Source organism: Hyphopichia burtonii, assembly GCF_001661395.1.
Source record: "Hyphopichia burtonii NRRL Y-1933 unplaced genomic scaffold HYPBUscaffold_8, whole genome shotgun sequence".
In the NCBI taxonomy this organism is placed as follows: domain Eukaryota; kingdom Fungi; phylum Ascomycota; class Pichiomycetes; order Serinales; family Debaryomycetaceae; genus Hyphopichia; species Hyphopichia burtonii.
Window position 1 is genome coordinate 27,073 of NW_017963735.1, and position 11,715 is coordinate 38,787.

General features: G+C 36.0%; 6 protein-coding genes across 6 annotated transcripts; 5 read left to right on the top strand and 1 right to left on the bottom strand.

Annotated features, from left to right (window-relative positions):
• Positions 1-25: 25 nt before the first annotated feature.
• Positions 26-553, bottom strand: HYPBUDRAFT_229303 (uncharacterized protein). The gene has a single exon (XM_020223130.1). The coding sequence runs from the start codon at positions 417-419 to the stop codon at positions 141-143; it is 279 nt and encodes a 92-aa protein (XP_020074100.1). The 5' UTR covers positions 420-553; the 3' UTR covers positions 26-140.
• A 1,116-nt stretch (positions 554-1,669) lies between these two features.
• SUR2 (sphingosine hydroxylase) lies at positions 1,670-2,865 on the top strand. The gene has a single exon (XM_020221815.1). The coding sequence runs from the start codon at positions 1,768-1,770 to the stop codon at positions 2,761-2,763; it is 996 nt and encodes a 331-aa protein (XP_020074101.1). The 5' UTR covers positions 1,670-1,767; the 3' UTR covers positions 2,764-2,865.
• A 165-nt stretch (positions 2,866-3,030) lies between these two features.
• Positions 3,031-3,985, top strand: HYPBUDRAFT_153942 (uncharacterized protein). The gene has a single exon (XM_020221816.1). The coding sequence runs from the start codon at positions 3,052-3,054 to the stop codon at positions 3,955-3,957; it is 906 nt and encodes a 301-aa protein (XP_020074102.1). The 5' UTR covers positions 3,031-3,051; the 3' UTR covers positions 3,958-3,985.
• A 127-nt stretch (positions 3,986-4,112) lies between these two features.
• On the top strand, positions 4,113-5,382 carry POL32 (DNA polymerase delta subunit). Its single transcript, XM_020221817.1, has one exon. It carries the CDS (start codon positions 4,123-4,125, stop codon positions 5,374-5,376), a length of 1,254 nt encoding a protein of 417 aa, XP_020074103.1. The 5' UTR covers positions 4,113-4,122; the 3' UTR covers positions 5,377-5,382.
• A 991-nt stretch (positions 5,383-6,373) lies between these two features.
• On the top strand, positions 6,374-7,429 carry HYPBUDRAFT_99256 (uncharacterized protein; the record flags this gene model as incomplete). The annotated part of the gene is made up of 1 exon (XM_020224029.1): positions 6,374-7,429. A coding segment is annotated over one exon (1,056 nt), but the record flags the coding sequence as incomplete, so codon positions are not given.
• A 1,149-nt stretch (positions 7,430-8,578) lies between these two features.
• HYPBUDRAFT_229430 (uncharacterized protein) lies at positions 8,579-11,502 on the top strand. Its single transcript, XM_020223131.1, has one exon. It carries the CDS (start codon positions 8,873-8,875, stop codon positions 11,408-11,410), a length of 2,538 nt encoding a protein of 845 aa, XP_020074105.1. The 5' UTR covers positions 8,579-8,872; the 3' UTR covers positions 11,411-11,502.
• The last annotated feature ends 213 nt before the right edge of the window (positions 11,503-11,715 follow it).

The window sequence follows — 11,715 nt, forward strand, 5'->3', positions numbered from 1 at the left end:
CGAAGTACGGTCTGATTCCACCTCATCCTCAGAGGATGGGTTATGTTCAGCCAGACGTCCCAGGACTGTCTCCTTAAAGTTATTTCATTAAATTTATCGATTATCTTCTTCAGCGACCATATTAAGAATACAAGGTTCTTTTAACTCGTAGTAATCAAATAACTGATTTTTTCATAAAATCGCTTCGTGAGATTGCACAACCAAATCTTGTCGAGAGATTCTGCTAATAACAGTTCAGCATCTTCTGGGTAATACTCTTTACCCATTCCATCATTATGATGTTCAGCATGTGTAGAGTTGATTAGCAGCAAAAAAGCGTCTTGTGCTTTAAAAGGTATGTTTGAATAAATAGCAGAAGGACACTTAGCTAGTCGTTGCGGATATCGGTTATCTTCATCGGAATGGCTCGATGATGTCATTATTACCAGTGATGAGTGAATGTTAGGCTAATCAAAAAGATATGTGTCGAAACCTTTTGGGTATTTGAGAAACACGTATTTAAAGAACATGTTTGGGATTCGAAAATTTGCAGCCATTTTTAAACAGTCGAAGACCCGTGTCGCTGCTTCGATACCATAGTGAAGAGCAGGTTGGATTCTCTCAGATACTGTTGTCCACGATATATATATGCTTCTTCGGTAATACATATGCTATTAATTTGGGGTTTACCATTTAGTATTGGTTGAATGTTACCTTTTTTATGTGAAAAATCCGCCACCAATAAAAACTTAGTCTGTATCTGGCTAATGTCTCATTGTGTTATGATTGTCCGTCTTGGAAACTACGTGGGCATATATGAACAGCGGTCTGATCCACCAAACCCGGAATATAATCTTAACAAATCAGCTCAATACTAAACTTCCATATAATACGGCTTCGGAAAACACCCTGAATCGCTTTTCAAACGCCAATCCAGCCATTTGACAAACTTTTCAGAGGAACTGAGTTTTCGTCCCACCTCAGCTATCTGCTTGTATGTTCAACCAGAGGCTTTACTGAAACGTCTACGGCCATATCCAGCATAAAGCATGATTACCCGTCCGATCAATAATTATTAAGCTGCTGAGAGCGATGCTGAGTACGTTAGTGGGAGACCATAATGGAAACCATCGTGCTGTAGACTTTCTTTTTGCCTCTGCCCTTCTTTAACCTTCTTTTTGCCCCGGCCTCCTCGTACCAGTTGCATCAATTCGTGTTGTTGCATCAATTCGTGTTTTTGCATCAATTATACTGCTGGTGTACCGGTGTTTCCCTCACGGGAATTTCGCGCAATCCCCGGCAAGGCAATCGGCCGACTAATAGGGGCATGGAGATGGTCCAGACAAGCCAATAACAGGGTATCTCCTGACTGCCAGCGTTCCGTGATGGGAGATTAGCTGTTTTGGTAGCATCTGCCATCGTGCACTCGTGCTCCCACATCACCCTACAATAGGAACCCATACAAGAAAGCAAAAGAAACAATCAAACAAAAGAAAAAAGGCAAAATACCGGAAAAAACAAATAAAAAAAAAAAAAATAACTTAAAAAAAAAGAATTAAAAAACAAAAAAACAAAGACAGGCAATAGCACCATCGTCTTGTTCTTGTTTTGCTATACAGATAGGAAAATCCCTAGATATATATGACAATATATATATATATCCCCTGTTTTAAGGCCCAGATAAAGTCAGATTGCAAAAAAAAAGGATTGGTATTGGTGAGCTCATCTCTGCGTATAATTTATTGAAAAAAAGGTTGAACGATGTTTATGGTAACTTCAGTTTTATCGATGGCAGATTCTATTAGTCCACCACGAAATTTTTCCAGTATCTTATCACAACCACAGTCGTTGGCACCTATTGTGAAGAGTGTGCCCAAGCCGAATGTTATTGAAGGGATCCCCGATGGGATATTGGCGTTGATTGCCCCAATCATTGCTTATTGGACCTACTCGACTTTCTTCCATCTTATTGATGTTTATGAGTTGGCAGAAAAGTATCGGATCCATCCAAGTGAGGAGGAGCTTCTGAGAAATAAGGCATCGTTATCCGAAGTGGTACAGGATGTTATTTTACAACATGTAATCCAGACCATTGTTGGTTATGCGGTATATAAGATTGATCCTACTCCTACTACTGGCCATGAATTGTATCAAATGTGGTATTTGAAAAACAATGTTTTCCCATCTTTTGTTCCTGATCAAGTGGTTTGGTTTTCTTATATGTACTTATGGTCGGCTTTCCGTTTAGTTATTGCCATTTGTATCATTGATTCCTGGCAGTATTGGTTACATCGTTTGATGCATGTTAATAAAAAGCTTTATCGTAGATTTCATTCAAGACATCATCGTTTATACGTTCCTTATGCTTACGGGGCTTTATATAATGATCCGGTCGAAGGCTTTTTACTTGATACTTTAGGAACCGGGGTGGCAAGTATAGTGACTTGTTTATCTCCTCGGGAATCAATCCTTTTATATACTTTTGCCACCATGAAAACAGTCGATGACCATTGTGGTTATAAGTTACCCTTTGACTTATTTCAAATCATTTTCCCAAATAACTCAATTTATCATGATATTCATCATCAAGCTTGGGGTATCAAGCATAATTTTTCTCAACCCTTCTTCACCATTTGGGATAGGTTTAATAAAACCGAATACGAATTTGTTGATGAGTATAAATCAAAACAAGCTCAAATCACTTTGGAAAAATATAAAGAATTTTTGGCTAAAAAAAAATATAGAAAATCACCAACTTCGGATGTTTCTAAAAAAGATCAATAACTTTACTACGTCTTATGTCTTTGTCACGATTTAATTTTGCCCTTATTTAATTCTATCTTAATTACTTGTGTTTATTTTTGTTATTTCTATTTTAATGGCGTACGTGAACTACTTAATATCTAATATATTGTTACTATTACTTCTCGATGTAGATGTCCCGGTACCGCACCGGAATCGGCGTATGCGGTTGCAGCAAAAATACAAAAAAAAACGGGGAACCCTATATAATCCTTAAATCAATTCCATCTTTATTCTAATTTATAGTAATTTATATCTCATTGAGCTGAAATGGCCACTTACTCTGCTGAAAACTTCAATACTAAACACTATGACCTGGCAAGACCAAGTTACCCTGATCAGTTTTATCAAACTTTAATCGACTACCATCTTGCCAAACGGGGAAACCGTTTGGAATTGGCCCTAGATATTGGTACTGGGTCCGGTTTCGTTGCTCTCAAGCTTATCAACTTCTTTCAAAAAGTTATTGGAACTGATCTTTCTCCAACCATGATCAAATCATGTAGTGAAAACCCAATCTCTATGGAGAATCGTGATAAAATTAGTTTCCACGTTTCAAAAGCAGAAAAGTCCCCTGACTTCGTTAAAGAAAACTCAATCGATATGATTACTGGTGCTGAATGCTGTCATTGGCTTGACCATTCAGCTTGGTTCAAAGAATGCCACAGAATCTTAAAACCCGGTGGCACTTTATCCTACTGGTTTTATCTAGACCCTGTCTTCATTGGTAACGATTTCGCAAACGACTTATTCACTCGTTACGCCTACGGTTCTTCTTTTGACTATGGGGTTCTGAAGAAAGGCGATATCGAAAGGTACATGGGTCCTTACTACGAACAACCCGGCCATGAATTTTTAAGAACTGCTTTGAAAACCGTTGAAATCCCTCCTGGTTTATTTGAAGATCAAGTGGTACGTCATTACGATCCAAAAGTTCACGGGGTTGATCCCAACTTCACCACTTTGTTCATCGAAAAGCACATCACCTTAAGCGAATGGAAAAATTACGTGAAAAGTTGGAGTGCTTATCATGCTTGGATGAAAGATCATGGCCAGTCTCATAAAGATATTGCCGAGGTATACGTTGATGAATTGAAACAAAACTTGAATTGGAACGATGAAACCGTAATCCACATTGTCTTCCCCACAATATACTACTTTGCCAGAAAGATATAACTCTATTTAAATATATATTCTTTTCTCATCAACTTGTAGTTTTAGCAGCAAATCGAGATAATGAAAAAAAAAATAGCACGCGAAGAACAAAAAAAAAAAGGAAGAGCAACGCGTTGAAATTAATTACCAACTACTGGTTTACTTCAGAAGAACTAGAACATGACCATGGATATCCCATTGGACGAAGCAGAGTTTTTAACGGAACGTGTGATTGCTGCTAAGGAACCAGTCACCTACCATACTTTCTCCAAAGAACGAAATCTTCACCATGACCAAGCTAAACAGATTCTTTACGAATTTTATAAATCCAATCGAGATCAAGTGACCGGGTCGTTTATCATAACTGGTACTTCAAATGAAAACACAACCTTGATTAAGTTATCGGAGAATGAAGCACAGTTAGCGGAAAATGTTAAATTGTTTTCAGCCATTAACACCATACATATTTACTGTATTCACATAAAAGATATAGACAAAACCAATGAAGAAATATCATTTTTAGAATTGAAACATTTGATTGACCATAACAACTTAGATCCGAGCTATAAGAATGGGCTCGTCAAGGGGCCTGAATTGGTTGTTGTTAAATCAGAACCACGGAGAATGAAATCAAATACCCCATCAACAACTCCAAGTACATCCAATACACCTACTAAATCCAATGATAAAGAAACAAAACCTAAAAAAACTACTGGGTTAACATCAGGGTATGTTTCAAGAAAACAACAACAGAATGAAGCCAAACAAACTTCAAAAAGACCTCAAACTGATATACTGGCAATGTATACTAGCAGAAAAGGCGAATCGAATAAAGATAACCAGACTAAAAGAGCAGCTACTACCTCGTCTGGGTATCAATACAAATCTAGAAAGTTGGAAAATCAACCATCGAAAGAGCGAGTTGTTGTATCCAATGTAGATGATAATGATGACATGGAAGTTGATGATGTTAAACCAAAAACGCAACCTAAGACTAATCTTCAAGAGCTATTTTTGGACGACGATTTTGAATTCAGTGATGACGATGCCTCCAATGATAAGAATGGCAAAGAACATGAGAAACAACCTGAAAAAGAGTCCGAAAAGGAACCCGAAAAGGAACCCGAAGAAGAACTTGGAGCTACTGAAAAAGACATACCAGAACAAGATAAAGAGCCAAGTGAACTACAAAACGATGAAACAGTTGAACCGGAAAGAGAAGCAGGTTCCTCCGAAAAACAGGAGTCAGAAGAACCAGAGACAATTGTTGATGAAGATGGTTACATTACTTCATACAGAAAGAAACCTGAACCATCTAAACCCAAACCAACTTTGGCAAAACCAGAGCCTGCCAAAAAACCATCAAACAACAGTAACAAGAAGGCAGCCTCAAACTCCAAGAAACAATCTTCATTGATGAATTTCTTTCAGAAAAGATAGTTAGACTTCAATTTTATTTATTTATTACTTCATTTGTAGGACTGGTTAAGAGGAGAACTTGCCTTCAACAAAGACTCGAGTCGTAAAAGTAACCTCGTAAGTTCTCGAAATTACTTCATAAGGTGAGCTGCAACGATACCAAGACCTTTCCAAAGGGTTTGTCGGTGTAAAGTGAAGATAATTGCAAAAAAAGATCAAAAATCCCTAAATAATCAAATAAAAAAATAAAACGCTAACAAAACAAAAAAAAAAAAGAAATCGAGAAACTTTGCAAAAAAACAAAAAAATTTCCTTTTTGGGGCATGTAATTGAAATTGCAGCATACAAACAGCACCAATTTGTTCAAGCTTGATCTTTAAATAGTCTTCTGCTTTAAGCGGACTATTTTGGAAAGCCTCCCCTATAGTAGAAGGGGGCTTCGAGCTGTCAATAAACGGGCGCAAATGTAAACCAACATCGTTAAGGATAGTTGAAGGGAAAGGCCATTGCAATTGGTGGTGCTTTGAGCTAGCGAAAAATAACCTGAACCACCACAAGAAATCACTGGTGAGATCACCACCATCACAATAGTATTTTAGAAAGGGTGGATCAACCATACCAGAGAATTCACCTTATTAAGTTATAGAGTTAAGACAAAAAGAAGACAAAATAGTGGCCGCCGCCTGTGTGCAGTACATCATCAAGTTATGTGCAGTACATAATTACCAAAAAGAGTATTGATTGCAATTTTGCAATAAGTTAATGGATGGGTTTACACTCGATACTTGGTTTAAAATCTTTTACCACTTTCCTAAAACATATAACAAAATACTCGATTGAAAGAGATGGCCAATGCAATGTTTAAAGACTAAGCAGTTTCTTATTTAAGCAAAATGAATTCCCAGATATTTTGAAAACCTATATTCCTTTATTTTTTCTTTTCTTAGAATTATAAAGCGTTCTTCACTCTTTTATTCATTCGTTTAATTACGTTCATTTACGCTCGCTTCAACATTCAATGAAAGTCACCCATACTTACTTAACTGCCATTTTGGCAGCTTCAATTGTAACTGAAGCAGCTCCAGCTAAAGTTGAAACATCAAATACCAATGAATTACAAGTTGCTAAAAGAATCACTCTGGATGAGTTAATAGCCAAATTAGATGCATTAGCAGCTTCTAAATCTAAAAGAGATGAAGCTTCTACTGATTTAGAAAAGAAAGAATATGAAATTGTTACTGAAGTTTTATCATATTTAAATGATACTAATTTAGCACCAAAAGTTATTAAATATTTAGCTACCAATAAAACTTTGGAACCAATTACTATTTCAACCATTGTTGCTGTTATAAAATCTGGTTTATTAAACCTTACTACTTTATTAGATGCCTTGGTTCAATCTGGTTTAGTTAATAGAGTTATCGAAGATGTTATTTCTGATTGTTCATTATACGCCAAATTATTTAGTTTAGCTAAAACAATTATTGGCGATTTAGCTGATAAAGTTGAAGAAAAACTTTCCAGTAAATCTAAAAGAGAAGTTGATTTGGATTCTGCTCATGCTCAACTTGTTGCTAAGAGAAAATTAGATCTGATTGAAGATTTAGACATTGAAAAAAGAGATTCCGAAGAGGTTTTGGTTAACTTATTAGAATCTTTAGGTAATTCCGGTTTGGCTTCTTCTGTTGTCAAATCCATTCTTACTGATTCTTCTTACATTCCTTTTGCAATCGATTTAGTTGGGGCTGTTTTAGCAAGTGGTTCTTTAAATCTCTCTAAAGTCATTAGTGCAGTTAAATCTTCTGGTTTGATTGGTTCTTTATTCCGTCAAATTTTCTCTCTCAATACTTTACAAACTGTTGCCACTAATGCTTTTGCTGCTTTCGAAGGTGATTGTGGTTCTACTTCTGGTTCTTCCGGCTCTTCGGGTTCTGGTTCTGGTTCTTCCTCCTCCGGTTCATTAATCGGTGATTTACTTGGTGGCGGTGATAAGGGTTCTTCCGGAACTACTACTACTTCTACTGCTGGGTCTGGCTCTGGTTCTAACCCATGTAAAAAGAGAAGAAGAAGAAGAAGAAGAACAACCAACTTCTACTAAGCAACCTTTCATGATGCGGATGAATAGGCTAATGGTGTATTCTGCCAGTCATGGATGAAGACCAAAAACTTCCTACAAAAAACTTCCTACAAAAAAAAAAAAAAAAATAAAAATTCTGCTACGCTTTCACGATATCAACCACGACAATTAAAATTCTTTCAGTAGGATAAAATACCTTTCTTTTATTACCTTTATAGTTCTTTAATTTTTGCTTCTATTAATTATCTGTTATTAGTATTCTTTATTCATTATTACTACTTTCCCCTTTTATTCCTTCTTCAGTGGTGACCTTTTACTTTTCGTTGTGGATATTTTCTTTAATTTATTACAATTACCAATTTATATTATCAATCTATTGTAGTTTAATCTTCTTTTTCATTTGACTCGCCATCTACCCCATTGTAATATCGTGTTTGCCAACCCAAATCCACGATCAATCTACCGTATTGGCTAGCATTTCCCAATGAAATCTTTTTTTAGGATGGCTAGACCTACAATGTTGCAGTCACCAAAGTCTACTCGGCTATTTGAGTGACAGTCGTCAATCGCCAAATCGGGCCCACAAATAAACAAAAACAGCAAAAAATAAAATGTTCCATCAGTTTTTTAGATCAGCGCGTCCCAAAAGAGTAAGAAGCTGCTCGAAAACAAACGGCCACTAAATCAACTCAAAAAATTCTAAGACAATGCTTGCATCAAAAAGAATTGTTCTTCAAGCAGCCATTTAAACCAAATGAAGGGCCGAAAGACAACACCAATAGACGAGGAAGAGATTGCGAGAGCATTCCTTCAACGGATCAGGTACAATTGGCCACAAGAGTGGGAACAATTGTATGGAATGTCGTACTGAAGATGGGATGGTGGCACAATCACGTCTTTTCATCATTTGGAATTGTATTAGATAGAAATTCTAAATATCAACGGGTAGGAATCAACCATCGTAGTTTAGTTTCGTACTGGATGCAACAATCAGTTCACTGGTAAGAATTGCAACTGTAAACCGGGAAATTAGTATTGGGGAAAGTGATTAAATAGCTGCATAATTTTTTAGTATTGTTTTGTTTTAGTTCATTCCATTATAAGAGATTGTTATTCTAAAATTATAAGAAGTTTCACAAAGGTCTCTGCTAATAACTTTTTTTTTCCCCTTCAATTCTCCTTCCTCTGCTTCACCAATCCATAAAAACATAACTACTTCTCCCTTTTTCCTTTAGTAGTGAAGTGAAACTACCTTGAATCGTTTTTTTTTTCATATTTTGCTTTTCTATTTTTGTCGTTCGTTATAATTACTGCAAGTTCAGTCCTCACCTTTAGTCCTTCTTTGAACCACTTACTTTAGTCCTTCTTTTAAACCACTTACTTTAGTCATTCTTTTAACCTATATACCGTTCAAAAATAAGAAATGAACATTATCCAATCATGAAAGAAAAGAAAGATGATATCGATATAAGGCGCCATGAAACACCAGAATCAGAGGCCTCAGCTCCCCAACAATTTCAATTTCAATTACAAAAATTTTCACTTTCACTTTCCAAGCAAGCTCAAGAAAATGAAGAGAACCGGAAATCTTCTAGTAGTAACGAATCATACAAAACATCACCTTCCAAATCAATAAAAAGCTTCTTTAAGAATAGAGCTTCTGCATATTCAATTGAAAGTATCAGTGAAGAACCTGAAATCAAATCGTTAACAACGAAACATGATTCCATAATGTCCCATTCTCATCATCCGCATTCTCCCAGTCGAAGTAGTGGTATAACTACATTATTAAAACCAAGTTTTATAAAATCGAAAACCCTGTTCCAAACTCTTTCGTCCTCAGGTTCAGCTAATCCTTCAAATACTAATCGTAACATTGATACAAATTTAACTTCTAATAATAGACCAACAACCATTGAAGATTTCGCAGATACCTCATCTTCATCATCAGATGATGAAAATAAAACCCGAGATTATGACTCCGAATCAATAAACTCCATAATTGACGATTACGATCAATCTGATACTCATTATTTCCATTACGGCAATAGTTCTAATGACCAAACCCCAAGAAAGCAAAAACCTCATCGTCCTGACAGTAAGTTTGTTTTTAAAGAAATATTTGATGAAGCAACATCCTTTATTGAAAATGATTCCCCAAACACAATCAGAAATTCCCAACACTCAAACTCAAATTCAACTTCGACTTCAACCTCGAATCGTAATTCTGGCTCATCTAAGAGATCTTCTCAAAATTCAAATCGTTCAAATTCAATACGGAGAAATCCAAGTCTTAAGGAAACCAGATCAATTATAGAATTAACTTTAGCTAATTCAGGTAATAGTGCTATTCCACCTCCACAAGTAATTACAGACAGTCCAAAATCGTTGCAGTCATCATCATTTCATAGCTTTAAAGAGGCTTCCAGTCAAAGATTTAGTGGATCGAGCTCTAATTCAAATAATACAACCGGGAAATTCAAAATTTATGACGATTCAACATCAGTACATCGTAGTCCATCAGCTTCTTCTGACATCAATACCCGATTAACTAGAAATGATCTGCAAAAACAAAAAAATGTTCTAAGTGCATCATCGAATATTGATTGTAATAGATCATCGTTGTTGAATGAAGTTAGTGATTTATGTGGTAAACATAAAGAAGAAAGCACCCCGATGCCAACCCCTTCAAAATCACTTATAAGTCCTGACAGAGGTGACAACATTAGTTCTGAAGATTCATTCTCAATAACAGGATCCATGAATGAACAAGCAAACATACTGGAGCGACCAATTAGAACCAAATCGCTTTTAAGTCAAAGACAAACTCTGATTAATTTTGATGAAACATTATTGAGACAAAGTAATTTAAGTAATTCCAGTTTAACCAATCCAAATCAAAGTAATCCAAATATCAATAAAGACTTAAATCGTGGTACATTTAGATCATCAATATCATCGGGAGAATTATTAAGTAAACTTGAAAATTTTTATGATTCAAATAGAGATTCCAACATTTATCAAGTATCTAATTTAAATCCAAGATCATCCTATAATCATGATAATGCTAAAAATGCTTTAGCAAATTTAACCGCTGGATTAGATTCGAATTCCGAATTACCAGTTATGCTTTATACAGTTCAGGATAAAGACTTTAATGAAGGTAATCAAAGATGGTCGGTTTACGAATCAAGAAATAATTTAACCCATTCCAAAAAAAGTCAAACCAACTTACAACAACCTTACTCCAGTAGTAGTAATGATTATCATTCAATAACATCTAGTAATATTGATCATCCAGAAAAAGTTCACCATAAGCATGACCATCAAAGCCCATCATCATCACTCAGCAGTTCAAATAGTCCTAATTCAAGAAATCAATTATACATGAGTCAAAATTTCAATGAAAATATCGGCGATTTTAGAAGAGTCCAGCCAAGACCTAATGATCAGTATTACAACCAGGAACAGTCATTATCCAATAAACCTTCATACGGAGCTTTTTCAATATCCAAACCAATGAAGAATAATCATTTGCATGATAAGGTATCGATGCAAACTTCTCATGAGAACATGTTAGATCAAAATAGACCTTCGACAAACAAAGAATGGAATGAGACAACCTTAAGTGGCGATCACTCGTTCAACCAAAGAAAGGAGAGTTTCGATAAAGATTTCGATTCGATCAACGACCATGTAACCCAATCGTGGGGTAGATTTATCTTAATGATGGTATTCGGATTAATCATCCCACCTCTATACTTCCTATTGGCGCTTGGAGCCTTTGACACCAGCAGCTACAATAGAAGTCAATATTTCTACCAACAACAATACTCCAATCTGGTCAAACAAAGAATAAATAAGAGATATTCAAAGACTCAGAAAATCATCAGTGTTGTATTCGGGTTATTCTGGTTTGCAGTCATTCTTGCCATGATCGGTGTGGGCTTTGGCTTGGGTCTCACCCGAGAGGCTTAATCTATTCCTCTTCAATATATAATCTACATATCTATTAATACCTAATATAACTAATATCTTTGCGTATTTCGATTCCATCAATCTAGGGTCTTGTGACGAATCTTTCCTACTATTCATCTGAAATCACCGTTTCAGAGCGTTTTTCTGCCCGCTCTTCACCTCGTCACCTCATGACCATCTTCTGCTAGCTGCCCTTTCCTATGCATAAGCTCACGTCGGTGTAATTCGAGCGTAGGCCTCCGATAAAGCCAATATCAATGGCTTTATAGGGGTTGCTTTGCAGCAAAAGACAAAAAAAAAAAAAA

What these genes read in the sequence shown, in the direction of transcription:
- HYPBUDRAFT_229303 (XM_020223130.1), bottom strand. Translation starts at nt 419, where the DNA reads ATGACATCATCGAGCCATTCCGATGAAGATAACCGATATCCGCAACGA.
- SUR2 (XM_020221815.1), top strand. Translation starts at nt 1,768, where the DNA reads ATGGCAGATTCTATTAGTCCACCACGAAATTTTTCCAGTATCTTATCA.
- HYPBUDRAFT_153942 (XM_020221816.1), top strand. Translation starts at nt 3,052, where the DNA reads ATGGCCACTTACTCTGCTGAAAACTTCAATACTAAACACTATGACCTG.
- POL32 (XM_020221817.1), top strand. Translation starts at nt 4,123, where the DNA reads ATGGATATCCCATTGGACGAAGCAGAGTTTTTAACGGAACGTGTGATT.
- HYPBUDRAFT_229430 (XM_020223131.1), top strand. Translation starts at nt 8,873, where the DNA reads ATGAAAGAAAAGAAAGATGATATCGATATAAGGCGCCATGAAACACCA.